This window comes from Telopea speciosissima, chromosome 3, assembly GCF_018873765.1.
Source record: "Telopea speciosissima isolate NSW1024214 ecotype Mountain lineage chromosome 3, Tspe_v1, whole genome shotgun sequence".
In the NCBI taxonomy this organism is placed as follows: domain Eukaryota; kingdom Viridiplantae; phylum Streptophyta; class Magnoliopsida; order Proteales; family Proteaceae; genus Telopea; species Telopea speciosissima.
Genome location: NC_057918.1, coordinates 2174806 through 2193339, shown reverse-complemented (window position 1 = coordinate 2193339; position 18534 = coordinate 2174806). Strand labels below are relative to the sequence as shown.

Sequence of the window (18534 nt, the reverse complement as noted above, 5' to 3'; positions counted from 1 at the left end):
AAACTCTAGATAAATCAAAAAGAGACGCACCCGTAACCAACATGTGGGCCTCCCTGTTGAGGGAACGAGGAACAAAAGTAAACGAGACCTGTTGAAAGTGAGACCTAAGAGCAGTAATATCCTCAACTACAATCGTAGCAGCCCAGTCCAAAGATCAAGTTGTCGAATTTAAAGAATTGACCAAGGACAAACAATCTGAAAATACTGAAACGCGATCAAGGCCTAGGCTACGCCCCATCAGTAGAGCATCTCGCACCGCCTCAGCCAACATCATCAAAGCAGATACACCTTCGCTATGCTTGCACTTTGCAGCAACAAATCTACCCCGCCAGTCGCGAATTACCACTCCTCTTCCACCTGAATCACCATTAGTGGACCAAGCACCATCTGCATAGACAACAAAGCACCTCTCAACAGGGTGAAAATCGACAAAAGGGCCATTAGCAAGGGGGTGGGATTTAGCTGAATCACGGCCCATATCCAAACATAGGCGCCCTTCCTCAACAGACACGCTAGAGGCCTTGAAGGTGGTCAGCACAGAGCCGGGAACCTGCTGAAATACAAACTTTGAATGGTTGAAATACACATTGTAAAATATGCAATTTCGGAAGTCTATTTCATACACCAAAACCCTCATTTATCTTGCATAGTTTGCTATGTATTTTCCCACTAGTAGCTAATGATATCTAAAATTATTTGATAATGTGCATTTTAGTCATTGAAACTAGGATGCGGTTGTTTCTTTTAAAAGGAGAAAGACAAGAATTCACTATTTATATAATTCAATAAGATGGTGAAACTTTCCATCTTCCATAATGATGATATTCTTTTCTCTAGGCTCAAAATACTCCAATACAAATTTGTGCACGAGGTGGGATTTCTATCTTAGGGAAAAGTACTTTGATGATGCAAGTGATATGTCTAAGTGAAAAATCAGATATCGCTCTTCGGAGGAATACTCACTCGTTCAATCCATGAGATAAAAAACCGCACTATTGGAAAGAAAGAACCTTATTAAGCGAAGACAAGCCTTACTCCTAAATAGGATAGTCCCAACGATTGAAATGCCCAATGCCATAAAATTTTACTTTTTTTTTTTTTCCGAAGATAGGGGAGGTTGCCATTTATAGGCTCTCATTAATCTACAGAATAGAATGGTATAAGATTCCTCCTCAACTAAGAAAAGCAATATAATATCAACAAAAGAGTTCCTGATCATGAATTATAAAATTCTATAGTCCATTGATCAGTATTACCAAAAAAAAAATAGTCCATTGATCAGTATAGTAAATAGTTGAATTTGTATATCTAGGAGTGAATTGAAAATAGACATTCTCTATAGCTTGATAGAGAAATTAACACCTTTTTGTTTTTTTCAAGAAAAATTCTATTCATTAAAGTGTGACCAACGTAAGTTGCCCGAGTTACAAAGATCAAACAGCCAAGAAATATAAATGGACCCAGATGAACTACATGTCACAGACATACCCCTTCGGGCCAAGGAGTCAGCTACGCTGTTATCTGGGTAGGTCCATAGGAATAACTTGTAAGGCTGGTCAGCCCATCAATTTCATCTCTGATATGTACCTAACTTTGTTAATACATGTCTGCACACGATTGGCACCTTCAGTGGGGGATTGCAAAATACAATAGGATATGTCAATGCATGGGGAGAAAATATAATTTAAATTAAGACTTGCAGACATTATGGAAATAGATTCTAGGTCTAGAATGCATTTTGAAACCTGATTCTTCTGTATGGTCTTCTTTCATAATACATTATAGGCTCAAACTCTATTTAGAAAATGAATACCAAACAAAGCCCATATCTGAAATCTGAAAAGTAATCAATTGAGACCATTCCCTGAAACCTAAAAATCTCTTTCATATGACAGAAATATGTTAGAAAACCTCTCCAAATGTACCTGTCTAGCTAGAAAAATTAGAAACCCTTTTAAACAAATTAAATAATAAATGGAATATCCATCCACAAGAAAGCTGGAGAGATTGTAGAGTATTATAGCACGTGGGAAATGGGATGGGAGTGGAGGGAATGTAATACGGACGTGTTTGGTCTACTCTGGATTCTACTAATAAAAGACGAAACAAAAAATGTCCAAGCCCTACAAACAATTCTAGAGTCCTACTTCTACTTCCTAAGGCTTGGGATTGGGCTTCCCTTCCCAGCCCATGAGCCCATCCATCAACTTTAGGAGTTAGAAGTTACAGATTTACCGCTGTAGATGAATTATTAAATGACAAAAATAACCCTCTCAATTTACTAATTTCAAGTAGACCACAACTGACTACTAGTGGAATACGAGTAGTTGTACTTTAAATAAGTATATTAATCGAATCGATAGATGATGACGAGACTCCAGCAGAGTCAGGGCGGGGAGCGCCTGAGCATGACTCTCTGCATGTGCGTTTCCTTTCGGAGTTTAGTCGGCTGCACGTCGTGTATATCTGCCACTGTATGACGCGTGGCCGCTTGGTTAGGTCAAAGAGACAAGAAAATCCCGTCTCCAGATTCAAAAATTAACTCTTTTATATTTCCCTCAACATTAACCATTTGTGGCGGACCCATCAAATGTTCTCCAAGCCAAGTAGGTCTGGGACGAATTTTTATCCGCTGTTGTGCGCATTTAGCGGTCATGTGTGCATAGCAGGCCTTACTGTACGCACATGGTCGCTATTGCACCGCACGATATGCACAGCATTGCTCCAGTTACAATAGCGAATAAAGGTCCGTCTGGGACTGGGACCCTAAAATCGTTTTTAAGGGTTTTGAATTGAATAGTACATGTTAGGATATAGCAAGAGTTTCAAGACTATAACGTATTCTTAAAACATTAACGTGTTCTTAATCATATCATCTGTTTCACATGACAATGCATGTATTAGAGGTTCCTAGAACAATGTATGTAATGACATTTTTTTTTTCTTAGTAGTTTTTACATTTCATTGTCATAGTTTTTTTTTTGGTAGACCATTTTCATGTTTTTTTATACGTACATAGTGCGATAGGTTAGTTGTAGAATTCGTAACTATTGAAGATTGTAATGTTGATAGTTATCTAAAAGATTCATATTAGACGAAATGCAGCAAGTTTGGAATCATAGGAGTTAGTTTTGTTATCTTTATATGGATTTAGGCCTTCATTTAAATTTGTGGAGTTCATATTTGAATGAAACATGAGAATTAATGGATTATATTGAGAGGTTCAATGCAATAATTTATGGTAAATCCAAGCTTGAATCACTATGTAGTAAAATTTTAAACTTTTGGGAGAACTGCTTTTAAACTGACTTTGAAGCATAATATCCTTAGTTTTAAAAATCGGATTGATCGAAATCCATGAAATCGTTCGATTCGAATTGGAATTGATAGAGGCTGATTCGTATTTTTTTTCCCGCAAATCTTGTACAAAAGGCGGAGTTGTGAAAAAGGTAAAGAAATCTCATTTTCTAATTGTTATCTTCTTATTTTGATCACAAAGAAAAAAAATAAAAAACATAAACATTGTTTTACATCATCCTTTGATTTGATTCTGTTTTTCTATGCCCAGATTGTTCTGATCATTTTAGACCAATTCAAATAAAAATCATAGTGAACAATATGATGTTCAATACTAAGTTCTAGGACTTTGCTAATATTGCCAAATAACCAAGATTATCAAAATTTACATACATTTTTCTAAATCTCCATTAAGTCTCGCTATATGAAGAAGCGATCACATTATCATTTCTCAAGGGAAATCTCGTTATAACCAATGTTGTGGTGAAAAAGAAATTGTAACCTTACTATTTTGCTAATTTAGTATGACACTTTTCTTATTTTTTAATGAAAGTAAAATCAGATCCCTTCGCATATAAATTCCAATATATACAAGACAATAACAACTCTTGATAATGATATAATAGTAAAAATCTGGTATTTTTTTCACACTTAAATAAAAAAAATAAAAAAAATAAGAATAAGACAAGGGGTAATAAAAAAAATTTGAAAGTTCTTTAATTCACCACTTTAATGACAAGAAACAACATTTCTAAAACCATCTACCACCCACTAGTCTCTGTTGACGATTTATTAGTTGTCACAAGGTGTTTACAACCAAAAAAATAAAAATAAAAAGTTCTCCACTCTACACAACTCCCACAAAAAATCCTCCATGTCTATCTAAAACAAATAATAAAAAAAAAAAGCTTAAAGTGAGTCGTGCTCCCTTCATCGTCATCTTACACGTTTTACATTACATATTAACCCATATAATTATAAAAAATTATATAATATATAAAAACTCAATCTTAATATAATCAAACATGGTTTCATTGAAATGTTACCATCCTATGTGAGCTATTCAAGACAAAGGTCGATCAAGGGCTTGCTCTATAATGGTTTGGCATTACTACCTTAGGAGAGTGATTAGGGACTTGATCAGTGGATTAAAGTCCCTTTTGATGGCTTGATGGTATCTAAGTCACAATATTATTGTGTACTAGTTTAATTGCTTTTCAATAAGTTTGACATCTTTAGTCACTATTTGGCCCTTTGGTGGGTCTTGTATGGTCGTGAGCCCTTAGACCTTGCCAAAAAAAAAAGACAAGGGGAAAATTAATAGGGTAAAAGATTCACATAGGGCCAGCTCAAAATCAAAACTGCATGTCCTCACCTGAAACGTTGTAGCTTGTCTTCTAAGTATTGTCCTAAATACCCCTTATTAGATAGTGTCCTCCTTTGCTCAAAATTACACATAAGCATCAATGGGAACCTATTCCCAAATAATTATTATGATCAGGAGATTGTTGCCTGGTTGTGTAATCCTTGCACCAACATCGGGGCTAATGAGAGCACATGTATGTACATCAACAGAGATGGAAATTTTCATTTCATGAGAGGTGGGATGGTAATTTCACGTGTTCTTGTGTCTAGGCGAAGAATCCACACCACAAGACACTATTCTACAATGCATTTGTGTATTACACGAAAAGTGGTAAAACCATCACGTAACCATGGAACAAAAACTTGACCTAAATCTGTCGAAACCACCGAGTTAACTCGGTTTCCCAAGTTTCCGAGACGAGTTGAAGGGGGATTTTATAAAATCCCTGGATTCGATCGGGTTTCGATCAATTTCGACCATATTTTGGTGGTTTCAATATATTGCCCATCGAAACTAGGGGAAACTTGACTCAAAACTAGGATAGACAGGTATTTATGCCAGAAACCAGGCCAGAAACCTGGACAGACACTTAGTTATGTCTAATATCAGTTAAGTAAATGATTTCATTTACTTAAGATATTATTCATAAATAAGCAAATACCCCCATATTTGAATCCAATAAAAATAGTTAAAAAATAAAAAAATCCAAAAGAAAAAAAAAGTCAACCTCCAGTTCAAGAACCAAAACTGGATTTTCGACAGTAGGTGTAATTTTCAACTTTCTAATGCTGGGGTTTTTCTCAAATATAAAAATTCAATAAATCCGAGTATGGTAAAACATTGCTAAAAATCAAAAGTGCAATAAAATATTCAATTGTTTTGATGTCCAGAAAAACATTTTCGTTCAGAGCGATTTTGACAGCATTCGCGCACACCAAATTAAGTTTGACCAATAGATAATTCATTCAATATAAATCAGATTTAAGCAATCTTGGACTTGTTGGAAAGCTATCAAAACAAAACTTTTTAACAAATCCAAGATTGCTTAAATCTCATTTATATTGAAAGAGTTATGTTCCGATCAAACCTTATTTGATACCATGTCCAAGAACAATATGCAGTATCAAACTTGGATTAAAACCACAAGTAATATTTTTAGTGTTTTCTATGTGAAACTAATGCATGGATTAAGTTTAAAATGTAAAAAATAGGCAGCACAACAAAAATCAAAGTAAAAAAACAACTTCTGAGCCTCGAAACCAAGGTTCGAGTTAGCCTGGAGAAAGTCCCAAGTTTCAACCAAGATATGGTCGAAACCGAGATGAATTCGTTTTCTGGTTGGTCGAAACCTAATCGAAACCCAAGTTCTAGAACCTTACACGCAACAATAAGTGTAGCCAACACGAACTATAGTTACACTACAATCATAAATAAAAAATGGGAAAAAGAACACTAATCGGTCGCGTAGCGTGGCATGTACCTATCCTCGGACATAGTCGCACATGAAATGATCGACGCACCCCTAATCCTTTCGGTGTTTTTAGGGGGTGTGTTAGTCATTTTGTGCTCGACTCTGTCTGAGCACAGGTTAGCATTTTTTATCCCATAATTTTTATTAAAAAAAAAGGGATTTTATATATAATTTTTGGTACAGATGAGAGAGATTGAATTGGAAGCATGTATTATTGATAGATACCTCTTTGTTTTATTTATTATTAATTATTAAAAGGAAGGGTGGAAGGAGCGGAGAAGTACGTGTACACTGTACATGAGGCCCAAACGTTAGCCGGTTGTGTTTAACGGTAAGCATCTCTCAAGTCTCAAGTCTCAAGTCTCAACGAACTTGAAACCGAAGCGTTATTTCATTGCTGTTGAAATTTAATTTCATTCGATTAATTTGCGATATCCTCTGTGCGACATGCGAGAGAAGAAGCCCGACCACATTTGATTGATACTCATAGAGTTGACAAGATTAAACATGAGGGATTGAACGAACGGTTTGAAATATTTTGCGGTATTTCACTCTTGATTGGGTGGAAAATGGGCTGCTTTTCATGCTTTGATTCCAAGGAGGAGCAGCATCTTAATCCGAGAAAAGAGGGGGATGTCAAGAAGGAAGCCCAGCCAACAGTGAACTCCAATGTTTCTCGATTAGCTTCTGGTGAGATTTTAATCTCCTAGTAGTTGATCTGATCTGAGGTTATTTTTATTTTTATTTTGGGGGAATGGATTACTTTAGAAGTTCGTTGATGCTACCATTTCTCTTTTAGTTATATATAGATTGTCGTCGCTGGGATTTCCGTTGCTTGTTCAATTGGAAGTTGTAAGTTTTTGATTGCTTCAAATTTATGGAAGCCTCATATCATTCCGTTTGTTTAAACAACATATCAATGTGATTTTGGTTTCAATTCAGTGCGTGGTAATTTGTTTTCTACTCGTCGAAGTTGCAAGCTTGACAGTCATGTTGATCCACATTACTGAAGGAAATACGTGTACTTCATTACTTATTCTTCTTGGGACTGTAGGTTAATTGAGATCAACTACTATTTCATCCAACATTTCCACGATAAGCCCATTTTTATTTCCTCATAGATGTCTATTTCCATGAAGTCAATTCATTTGGTGTCGTTCTTTCAGAAAATTCAATCCTAAATTGATGAAATTGCTATATTTGGTGTGCTAAAAAAGATTAAAAAAAAAAAGGTCTGCTTATTGGATTTGAGTTCTCAACTCTAAATCCTTGCACTCAGCTATATTTTGGAATCCTTACCTACATGGATTTGCGCTTGTTTGTGATGGATTTTGCAGGAGCCGACCGACTGAGATCAAGAAGTAATATAGGGTTGAGAAGGGAATCATCGAGTCCAAAGGATGTGCCTGATGTTCATATCGCCGCTCATACATTTGCCTTTCGGGAGCTTGCTGCTGCAACAAAGAATTTCAGGCCAGAGTCCCTCATAGGGGAGGGAGGATTTGGGCGAGTTTACAAAGGGTGCCTCGAGAGCACGGGTCAGGTAAATTTGGTACAAAATTTCCGTAATTCACTTCTTCTTTGGTACTGTGGCTCCTACTTAGTAATTTCCGTAATTCACTCTTCTTTGGTACTGTGGCTCCTACTTATTGTTGTAAGCTTGTAAGTAATCAACTCTTGTGACTCCTGACCTGTGGAATAAGTGTTCGAGTGCCAATATCTGTTTGCAAACTCTCGACAATGTCTGTTGCATCTCATTTTTTTGATCCTTTATGGCTTGAAGAAGTCTGGATGCCATTGAGTAGTTAAAATCATCCTTTTTCGAATTGAAGTTTATGAACACAGTGCCCATTGTTAGCAGGTTGTGGCAGTGAAACAGCTAGACAGAAATGGTCTGCAGGGCAACAGAGAATTTTTGGTTGAGGTTCTCATGCTTAGCCTTCTACATCACTCAAACTTGGTCAATTTAATTGGTTACTGTGCGGATGGTGACCAGAGGCTTCTTATCTATGAGTTTATGCCACTGGGATCGTTGGAAGATCATCTTCTGGGTAATCACTAGTTCCTGTTTCCATGTTTATTTGGTTTGTCTCAGGCATCAGATTAGTAGCTTTTGTTAGTTATTTGGATATTTTGTTTTTCCTTTCTATTTTTTTTTCTTTGTTTATTTGTCATCCTAACTTATATTACTTAAGATTTCTGGGGTTTTATGCATATAAAAAATATATGGCTTTCCAGATTGATGCAAGTTAAACGGTTAACACCACTAGTTGCTTATGTATTTCTCCACTACATGATAAGGTTTAATTATTCTCAGAGATATGCATATCTCATTTCTGCTACTGCAAACTGCAAAAGTATTCAATACTTGAAACAAAGGGCATTATTTATTTTTATTTTTTACTTCTTGAAGCAGAAATTTTCAAATTTTCTTCCCTTTTATTTCTTCTGCATGTATTGGTAGGTTTGAGTAGTGTGATTCTTGGCTCTATATTTATGTTAAATTCTTTTTTTATTTATTTCTTTTACTTCTTAAAGATGAATTGGTCCTCTTTTATTCCCCTTCTTCTTTCTCTGCCTTGTTTTTGCGAGTTTGGGGAGTGTATTTTTTTTTGCCTTAGTCGTCGTTACTGCCTAAATCTTATCTAAGTAAACAATTAAATTGTAGATTTGGTTTTGAATTTGTTATCCTTTGATTATTCTCATATACAGGGAAATGTTCATAGACATTATAGAATCTAAAACCTTGTATACAACTATAATCATAGGTTCTACTACATGAGTATTAAAATCTTGCTTGCGTGGTGATTTATCTTTGCAAACTGGCCTTAGGGTACTCTAAAAGCGTTCATGGCATTGACAGCTTTCGAAAGTTACATAATGGTAAATCACTTTCAGATTATTTTAGAAAATCTTTTTTACCCCGCGACTTAAAGAACTTTTAGGAATGAGACAAGGGGCAATCAAAAGAAGGTTTCAACTTAGTTCACTACTTTGGTTACGACAAGATGCACCAGAGTTAGTCTTTTCTGGGTGGGAGTGTATGTTAGAGGAGGCATAAGAGAGATTTAAGGGAAATAATCAGAGAAGGACCAAAGGAAACAGAGGGGCAGTTGCAGTTAATAGGAAGGCTAGATCACAAAGAAGAAATAAAATAAGGTAGGAGATTGAGGGATGGGCTGGTTGCGAAATAAATCAAAGAGAGATTTTAGGAACCAAGTAAAATTTAAAGATAGATTAAGGATATGGAGTGGGAGACGGGGAAAGGGGATTGTCCACCCAACCTCCATGTCATCCCAATCAGGGTTTTAAACACAGAATCGGTCATTGGCGATCCGATCTAGATCTGATCGGAATCAGCCCAAATTGGTGCTCAAGAAAAATAGAATCGAACTTCCGATTCAAAAACAGGGAATTTCTAGGGTTTTTGGGTGTGAATAGGCCATGTCGGATCGGTGGAAATTGGGATCGGTCATGGCTAATTCACCGATCCGATTTACGATTCTTAAAACCCTGATCCCAATACTGAGGTGGTGGGTAGATAGAAATGCAAACCTAGTTGGAGGAGAGAGAATTTGGAAAAAGTGAGGGTGTCAACATTGATGGGATAGCAGAGCTTGAAGTTTAAAATGCTTTCTAGATTATAAGGCGAGTCAAGAAAGAATCAACATCAACATCTGTTAAATTCTGGGATTTCCCGCTTGCTTCCATAATGATGGTGCTGAACAAGGGATGCTTTAGGAGTTGTGAACACAATAAGAGTTGATGCTGAAGTGCTCCCACTGACTTGAGGTCATTTCTTCTTCAGCCCTTCGCATATGAGGAGTCTTAGAAGCTTTTTTTTTGACTGATTGAAATTGATGTTGAACTTGTCAAGCTAATTATTGTGAACAGTGATAGATTTGTTGTTTCCCACATGCAGTTTGCAATTCTGCTGCTTATTGGTCAAATTGGGATTTTTTGTGCTTTCATTGTCTGTAGTGAATACTCCAAATTGATCGACTAACTCGGTTTTGCTTGCTATTGTATATTAGTGATGAAAGAAATCAGTTTGCACTGATGTCAAATTGATGTAGGAGAGGTAGTGGAAGATGAAAAATAACCCAAATAGCTAAGCTTCAGAAGCTTAAAAAATTAATTAGCTCGATTAGCCTGGAAAGTTGGTCGATCATTTCCCACTTCAAATGAAATTTTAACACAGTAAGCTAGACCCTTCAATTTCTAAGTGGCCTAAATTTTATGGTTGTCAGTAAATTATTGGGAATCTTATAGCCTAGTTGTCAGGGGTCTCTGCATTCTCAAAAAATGATGAACATTAATATCAATCAAAACTTACATGGGCCATTGCTTGGTAAAAGGTTTGGGCTGTTAGGGAAAATGCCCGGGTTCGATTCCTGAGGGCAGCCACTTTGTGTATAAAAGGCCAAAGGTTAGGACCAACTCCAAACTCACCCTTCTCGGGACCCTGCATAGGCGGTACCAGCACTGGGTAAATGATCCTTTTTTATTGTTTAAAACTTATAAACATTGACATGAAAGAAATGGAAATGTTAAAAATATCCTGAATAGATGAATAATTTCAGTTTTATGCAGATAATTGATACTTTGATAGGCTAGCAACAGCAGCTAAAATGTGAACACTATTTCTTTGATTAATGTTCACAGTTTTGAGCAGCATTTAAAGCAAGCACAAAATAAGAACTGTCAAGAACAGCGTATGAAATACTTAATTGTTAATTCTAGATATTGCTGCTGCAATATATAGAATAAAGTTGAATCATACAGCCTCCCCTCCCCAGACCCCGCAGTGGCGGGAGCCTCGTGCACTGGGCATGCCCCTTTCATTTAGCCTCCCTCCCTCCCCCCCCAAAACATAAAAAAGGAATCATAAATTCATAATGGGATGATGACCTTTGGTGCTTCTGAATCTGTTAGAAATTACATCTCATTAATACTAGTAATCAGAGGTTCCCAGTAATTAATTAAATATAAAATAGAACCAGCCTTACTTCTGAGCTCTTCAAGTTTATCAATAGAGGGAAGTGGTCTTTTACGTGTTTGAAATAGATCTGTGTCAAAGTGGAAGTTCTCAATCTCAGAACCAATTTACCTGTCTAGAATAGTGTATGCAATACTTAAGTATTGTCTATTTATTGGTTTTACGATTACATCTACTTTGCTTTTGTAGCAGCAGGTTTGTTCTTTATGAAAGAACAAATTTCTGAGTGTTCTGGGATTTGGCCAGGGTGACTGATGCTGTCGTCCCTAAAGGATTCTAGTGATGTGCCTTGATTAAATGGTTTTGGACTTTTGGGTGTTGAATCGGCAACTGGTTGAAAACTGACGCCTGGTCCCTAGAATGGGTCAAGGACCAGTGACGCAGATGGAAGGTTCATCTGTAATAGAGAGATCAGATCTAGTTTATAGGGAGGTTAGGGATAGGATAAAGGGAGAAGACGAGGTTTCAAGATCAGATTCTGATCTTGGATTAAGAGAGAAGAGGAGACAGGGGGATGAGAGGGAGTATTGTGAGAGTGAGGAGAAGAGATGAGATTGAGAGGGGGAGAGAAAGAAAAATGAGATTAGGGAGAGGGGAGGGATAGAAGGTGATCAAACACACCTGCTGATTTCCAATGAAATCCAATATTCAATTTATTATTCAAATCTTCCTTTCATTGTTGGATCACATGAGGGTATAAAGAAAATAAAAATGACTCTTGGACTCAAGCATTAATCACCTAGAAGTTAATTCTAATAAAGCATTAAATTACCTAGAAAGTAACTCCAAAAAGCATTAAATTACCTAGAAAGTAATACCAAATAAAATTAATTACTTAACACAAACTTTTGGACTCATACATAGAAACTTAACAAAGCCAAACTTGAAAACTGAAAAGTCTAATTAAGGCACCTAGAAAAAGAGATCAACTCATTAACTAAGCCTAGGAAAATGAAAAGACACGTTGAAATATTAAAAGACACTTTAAGAAAATTAAACTCAGGTTTGGTGGCTCTTTGGAGTCGACTTCATGGGCCCCACCAGCAATAATATCGCAGGGACTAACCCTGGCCAGCTTAACCCACGGCTGGGCTTAACTGAGGCTGGTTCTTGGCACTGCGGGTTGGTCTAGTTCTGATGTGTACCAAAACAGCATGAGGGATCTTCTTCAGGCTTGATACTGCATCAACTAGTCTGGGTGTAGGAACACTAAAGTTTCCTAGGGATTGATGGTCAATTTTATTTGGGCAGCAATATTCTGGTCCTTTATTTTCCCTCTATATCCTATAATGTTTTGTTTCTTTCCTTCATCATTTATCAATAAATTTCATTCTTCTCGGACATATTCCTGTAATAGGTTGGTTTTCGTTTTTGTTCTTTCTTCCAGTCTGTGATTCTCATATAAAAATTATGGGAAGTTCCGTTTGGTAGGATGGTAGTTAAGGGAAAATAAGAACTTTGATTGGTGGGGATATTGTCCAAAACCAGGTATGCCATGACAACTATGATTCTTCCTTTACTGTTATCTTTATTATCTGTAGGTTTAGTGTACTAAAAACTCTTCACCAAGATATTTTCAAATCTTATTTCTTTTGCTAAAGCCCAAAATTCTGCGTCAGAATTCTGGCAAGAACACTGACCTGTTCAAATTGGACCGCGTAGAACCTGTGGAATTTTGCTTTTTTCTTATATTGCTAATTGGTTCTTGACTTAATAGAGGTTCAAGATCTTACACCCCACCCCCTCCAAAAAATTTAAAAAAAAAAAAAAAAAGGTTAAAGATGAATTCCAGCCTAATCAGGCAATAGTGTTTCACCTTCAAACTCTAAATTCTGATTTTTTTGAATTTGTGTAATAGGGTTCAACTTTTCTTTGTTCAGTTTGGTCCAATTACCTGCAGTCTTGCTTAGGGCCTCTGCATTCCTATCAACATTATCACCCCTTGGACCATATAATAGTTTAACATGGATCTATTTTATGATCATTGACATATTCCTTTTTTTTTTTTGGAGCGGTCTGTAATCTTTATATACGAATTTTGGAAACTCCTTTGGTTAGCAGGGATATTGTTTTGAGTTGGGGTTGACATACTTAACTCAAGCCTTACCCGTATTACTTGGGGTTGGCTAATTTTGGATTAGGTCTAAAGTAATATTCCATGAAATAGTTTAATATGTATCTGCTTTTCAGCTGTGGGGTACAATCTGATGGGAAACCAAAGAATAAATAATATTTCTTTAATACTTATTAGAAAGAGGAAAAAGTAACTTTACTATTGAGTGATTTCAAAAGATTCATGCCCATACTGAAACAAAAGGATTAGTAAATGCTTAAGGAATGAGAAGGCTTAAATATGTATTCATTTTCATTAATTTTCCCTAATCCTTACACTTCTAGTTTGTGTGTATGTGTGTGCTTTATTGTGTTCTTCAGTTAAAAAAAGAAGAAGATAACAAATTATTGTGGTTTAGTTGGATCTAATTGCACTTATTGCAGCTGAATCAAGTGAAAGAGACTCTTCTACATATTTTTTTAATTTTCTTACTCCATTTAGTCTCATCTGTCTTGGAAACAGCCTCTCCTGCTAAGCAGGGGGTAAGATTGTGTACATTTGCCCCACCCAGACCCTGCAGTAGTGGGAGCCTCTCCTGCAAAGTGGGTGTAAGGCTGTGTACATTATGACCCTTCCCAGACCCGCAGTGGCAGGAGCCTTGTGCACTGGGTACGCCTTTTCTTAATGGATTTTAAGATATAGTCCCAACTTGCTCCTTTTTAGGAGAAATAAGTGTGAGAGTAGGGGGAGAACTTAGGCTTAACCATTGTGACTCTTAATTTGTATACTGGATATTGGGATGAAAAATCATATTTATGTTCTCAAGTCTCAACTACTTCACTAAATAACTTTTAGGAATTAAAAAAAGATCACTTTCTCTTAGCACTGATTGCAACTTATGAAATCAGACAATAGATGTGCCTGTTCCTAGCATTTCCAAACTACACTTTTATTAGTTCTCTTTTTATTTTTTTTTTTTGGTCAAGGAAATTTAATGTTTCTCTCTCAAATGTTTTGGATGGTTGAGTAGAATAGTTTGTGTAAGATCATTTTATTTTATTTTTTTCCAATTATGGAATGTGTGAGTTTAAGTTTTAAATGGGTGTCTTTTTATTTGTTTCTTTTTTTCCCTGACTTAGCTGGTAAAAATGTTCTCTTTTATGTGTGTCACTGTTTAAAAGGTATTCTCTCTATCATATTAGATTTGTTAGTTTTTTTTTACATATCAAGATGATAAATTCTTAGGAGCCTAATAGTCAAATGATCAAATGGTCTTTTTGCAGATCTTCCACCTGATGAAGAACCGCTTGACTGGAACACGAGAATGAAGATTGCAGCTGGTGCAGCAAAAGGGTTGGAATACCTGCATGACAAAGCAAATCCTCCTGTTATCTACAGGGACTTCAAGTCATCCAATATACTATTGGATGAAGAGTTCCACCCGAAGCTGTCTGATTTTGGGCTTGCAAAGCTTGGTCCAGTCGGGGATAAGTCACATGTCTCCACCAGGGTCATGGGCACTTATGGTTATTGTGCTCCTGAGTATGCCATGACTGGACAACTGACAGTGAAGTCTGATGTCTACAGTTTTGGGGTTGTCTTATTGGAGTTAATTACTGGACGTAGAGCAATTGATAGTACCCAAGCCCGTGGAGAAGAGAACCTTGTTGCATGGGTAAGCCACTGATTACTGGACTATAGAATTGCCAAAACTTAGGTTCCTTTTTGCCTGGTTTGATCTTGAAGTGATGTCTAATTTCAGTATTTACATCGGAATAGCTACAGGGGGCACTCATTTGGGCTGTGGCCCCTAATGGCAACACCAAATTGAATTGGCAAATGTGCCTGATAGTAAGGTCAATGGGTTAGATGGTTGCTGTTTTCTCACTGGGTTGGCTAATGATGTAGACACCCATGGGATCTAATAATACCTTTTGTGTTGCAGGTAGTAGTAGTACTGTACTTTGTATGCACCACAACTATAGTTTGTGATGCTCTAACTTCACACCCTCCCCGCAGTAGTAGGGGGAAAAGAATACTGAGATGCAGGGATTGGGTTTTAGCGTCTAAGTAGGGACTTAGTTCATCAATTTTGTTTGGTTTTAAACAGAAAGAATGTTTTAGCTGATTTAGCAGTTGGATGTTCCTATTCTTTTGCTATCTTTCATCAGTATCTGCAAAATTTAGCATTGTATCTCTTACAACATGGCGATGAAATGGGCTAAAACTTGCTAAGTACCATTCCAAGTGATATTCAGCCGAAGAGGATTAGTCACATTCCTAGTAGTAAATTGTTTTTCCCCCTTAGTTAAGAAAGCTTCTACTGTACTTAACTGGAAAAAGTATCTAGTCCTTGAAGTGCCTTGCTTGACAACGTGCTTTCCCTCCCTGATAAAATTAGTTTCTTGATTTGTATACATTTCTTTTATGAGTGGAATCCATGGAACAATTGGATAGATCATGTGGACATTTCCATTGTGGTGTATGCAATATGCATACACAGAGTGTCAAAACCATGCTTTTGATGCTCTTCCTCTGTCGAAGAACCAATCTCTTTTGCTCAAAAGTCAGCTTGTGCAACTGTGAGTGGGCATTCTTTTCTATGCATTCATCTAATTCATTTGAAATTAATTTGATGAAATTTAACTGCTCGACTTCTTAGATTTTGGCAAGACGTTGTCTCCACTTCCTTTTCTGAATCTGAACCTCTCTGTTGTTAAGATATAAAAAATTCCTCTTATTATCCACCCCAGTTTAGTGCTACAAAGCTAACTGTCAGGTTTATGTCTTTGCAGGCACGCCCCTTTTTCAATGACCGCCGGAAGTTTTCAAAACTGGCAGACCCTCGGTTAAAAGGTCGATACCCAATGCGTGGGCTTTACCAAGCACTGGCTGTGGCATCGATGTGTATCCAAGAAGAGGCTGCTACCCGCCCACTTGTTGCTGATGTGGTAACCGCCCTGTCCTACTTGGCATCCCAAACATACGACACCAATGCACATCCTCCTCCCAGCTACAGAGGTGGGGATGAGAGAAGAAACAGAGGTGGGACAGACAAGGATGAGAGGGGTGGAAGAGTTGGCAAGAATGATGATGGGGGAGGATCCGGAAATAGGTGGGATTTAGAGGGATCAGAGAAGGAGGACTCACCGAGGGAAACAGTGAGAGTGTTGAACAGGGATTTGGATAGAGAGAGAGCAGTTGCAGAGGCCAAAACATGGGGAGAGAACTGGCGAGAAAAAAGGAGGCAAAGAGCACAAGGTAGTTTTGATAGTGCAAATGGGTAGAGTATGCATGATAAATCTCCCACCATGGGTCTGTCCATGCTTTCTTACCATAGCGAGTGGGAAACTTGTGGGACTAAGTTTTATTGGAGGACTTCAACCACAAAAAGCATTTCTTAGCTTTATCACCCCCTGCTCAAAACACCTCAGTGAAAGGGAAAAAAAGAACATCATTGAGAAGAGTCTTGTAACTTTCACCTTTGCAAGTTTGGATGGCCTAACCCATCAAGTGTTGTGAAAGATTGAAGGAATTTTAGGACTAAACTATGCCCCGTCCATATGTGTATGCTGATTGGAATCCTGTGTCTGAAAATATTTCGCTTCATTCGCATTTGGACAAAACAAATGAAATGGACAGAAATAAACAGAAGGCCAAAACAGATCGAATGAGGTTTAGTGACTGAAGCGAAATATTTTTAGCAAGAATGAAACGAATCATCTACTATGGTTCAAGTGAGAAACTGTTAGTCTTTTGGTGGCTGGAAAAAGTAGAGATTATTGTGCCTGACAATTGTCCATTACTTGTGTAGGCGAACTTGAGCTGTTAAGGCCTGAATTCGACCCAGGGATTGTTGGGGATTGTTGGGCTGAGTCTGGTCAGTCTGCCCATTGGTCAGTTTGGGCTGTGTAGTAGAGGCCTGACCTGGCCAACTTTAACCACTCTCTCGGCCGAAGCTCATACAGGCTAAGCTTGTAGCTGTCAATGCTTTAGTGGATAATATATAATAGGGAGAAAGAATGCCACCCGGTCATGCACTGTGACGTGTACCTGTGCCAGACACTGCTGGGTAGAGTAAATCATTTTATTCTAATAAGAATCAGCCAAGCCTGATTTTGATTCCAATGGATTCCTATAACCCTCTTTTGAATTGCTAATTATTCATGCTAGATCATTATTTTGACTAGGGTTGCAACAAGGTCGGGTTGGGTCGGGCTTTATAGAATCCTAGTCCAACCCTAAGTCCCCTTAGTTGGGCCCAGGCCTGATCCGACCCTGACTCAGGGTCAAAAAAATCCAACCCTGACCCGCCTTCAGGGTCGGGTCGGGCTGACCTTGATTGGCCCTGATCATGGGGAGGGGGAAAGAAATGCATGGGCTAGAATGGACTACGAAGAACATTATTAATTTTACATAAAATAGCAATATAATAAATTATATTATAACACTTATTGTCTTCATATATAATATATTATATAAAAAATGTGGGTGAAATTTAAAGTTTATAATGTATAAATTATATCAATATATATTTTATAGTATAACTGAAATCAAGGTCGGGCCGGGCCGGGCCAAGCTTAGCTCGAGGCCTCAATCCTAACCCGACCCGACCCTAACTCAGGGTCAGAAATTTCCAGCCTTGACAATTTCCAGCCCTGACCCGCCCTCAGGGCCAAATATCTCAGCCCAGACCCTGTTCGGGCTTAGGGCGGGCCAGGGTGGGTTCGGATCGACAGGGCCAAACTTGCACCCCTAATTTTGACTATTAGTCAGTAAAATAGCAGTGTCTTGTAAGCTGCAACCAGATTTTTAAGGTTATTGAATAAAAAACTTTAAAACAAGAAAGAAAGAAAAGAACCCAAGTCCAATTTCTAAGGTTTCGATCGATTTCCGATGTAGGTAGGGGATTCTTAAAATTTTCCAATTTAGCACTCCACATGGGACGTCTCCTGCTAAGTTTATCAATACTATAAATCGTTGGATAGGGTGGGGGCAAAAGTGCAATAACACAATCCCACTCTCCCTAATCCAATAGTTAATGGCACGACCCTGAACATGCATTAAAAAAAAAACATATAATTGGTATAAATCTTTCTGATTGGGTCGGGCTAGGGATGAGCCACGGTCACCTGAAGGGCATGGTTCATAATTTCATTGGATTGGATCGGTATCGATCGAGATTGATCCTGAGAGTGATCCGATACACTTGTATGGACAAGCGTCAAGAACTGAGGGGGAGCGTGCTGTTCCTGCAAAGAAGAAGATAACAATAGAGGATCGGGCCGAGCCGGTTTGGTCACTCCGATGTCTAAGTCAGAACTCTTTAGCAACAGATGATAGTAATT

The 18534-nt window shown here is 37.6% G+C and overlaps 1 protein-coding gene across 1 annotated transcript; it reads left to right on the top strand.

The window, feature by feature from the left end:
* The first annotated feature begins 6637 nt into the window (after nucleotides 1-6637).
* On the top strand, nucleotides 6638-16792 carry LOC122656751 (serine/threonine-protein kinase PBS1-like). Its single transcript, XM_043851390.1, has 5 exons — nucleotides 6638-6824; nucleotides 7472-7677; nucleotides 7996-8185; nucleotides 14470-14861; nucleotides 15982-16792. Exons 1-5 carry the CDS (start codon nucleotides 6704-6706, stop codon nucleotides 16471-16473), a joined length of 1401 nt encoding a protein of 466 aa, XP_043707325.1. The 5' UTR covers nucleotides 6638-6703; the 3' UTR covers nucleotides 16474-16792.
* Nucleotides 16793-18534: the final 1742 nt, after the last annotated feature.

Bases quoted from the DNA above. Each gene is read 5' to 3' on its own strand.
- LOC122656751 (XM_043851390.1), top strand. From the start codon at position 6,704: ATGGGCTGCTTTTCATGCTTTGATTCCAAGGAGGAGCAGCATCTTAAT. The intron at 7,678-7,995 runs GTAAATTTGGTA...CATTGTTAGCAG, and splicing joins GCCTCGAGAGCACGGGTCAG to GTTGTGGCAGTGAAACAGCT. The intron at 14,862-15,981 runs GTAAGCCACTGA...ATGTCTTTGCAG, and splicing joins AAGAGAACCTTGTTGCATGG to GCACGCCCCTTTTTCAATGA.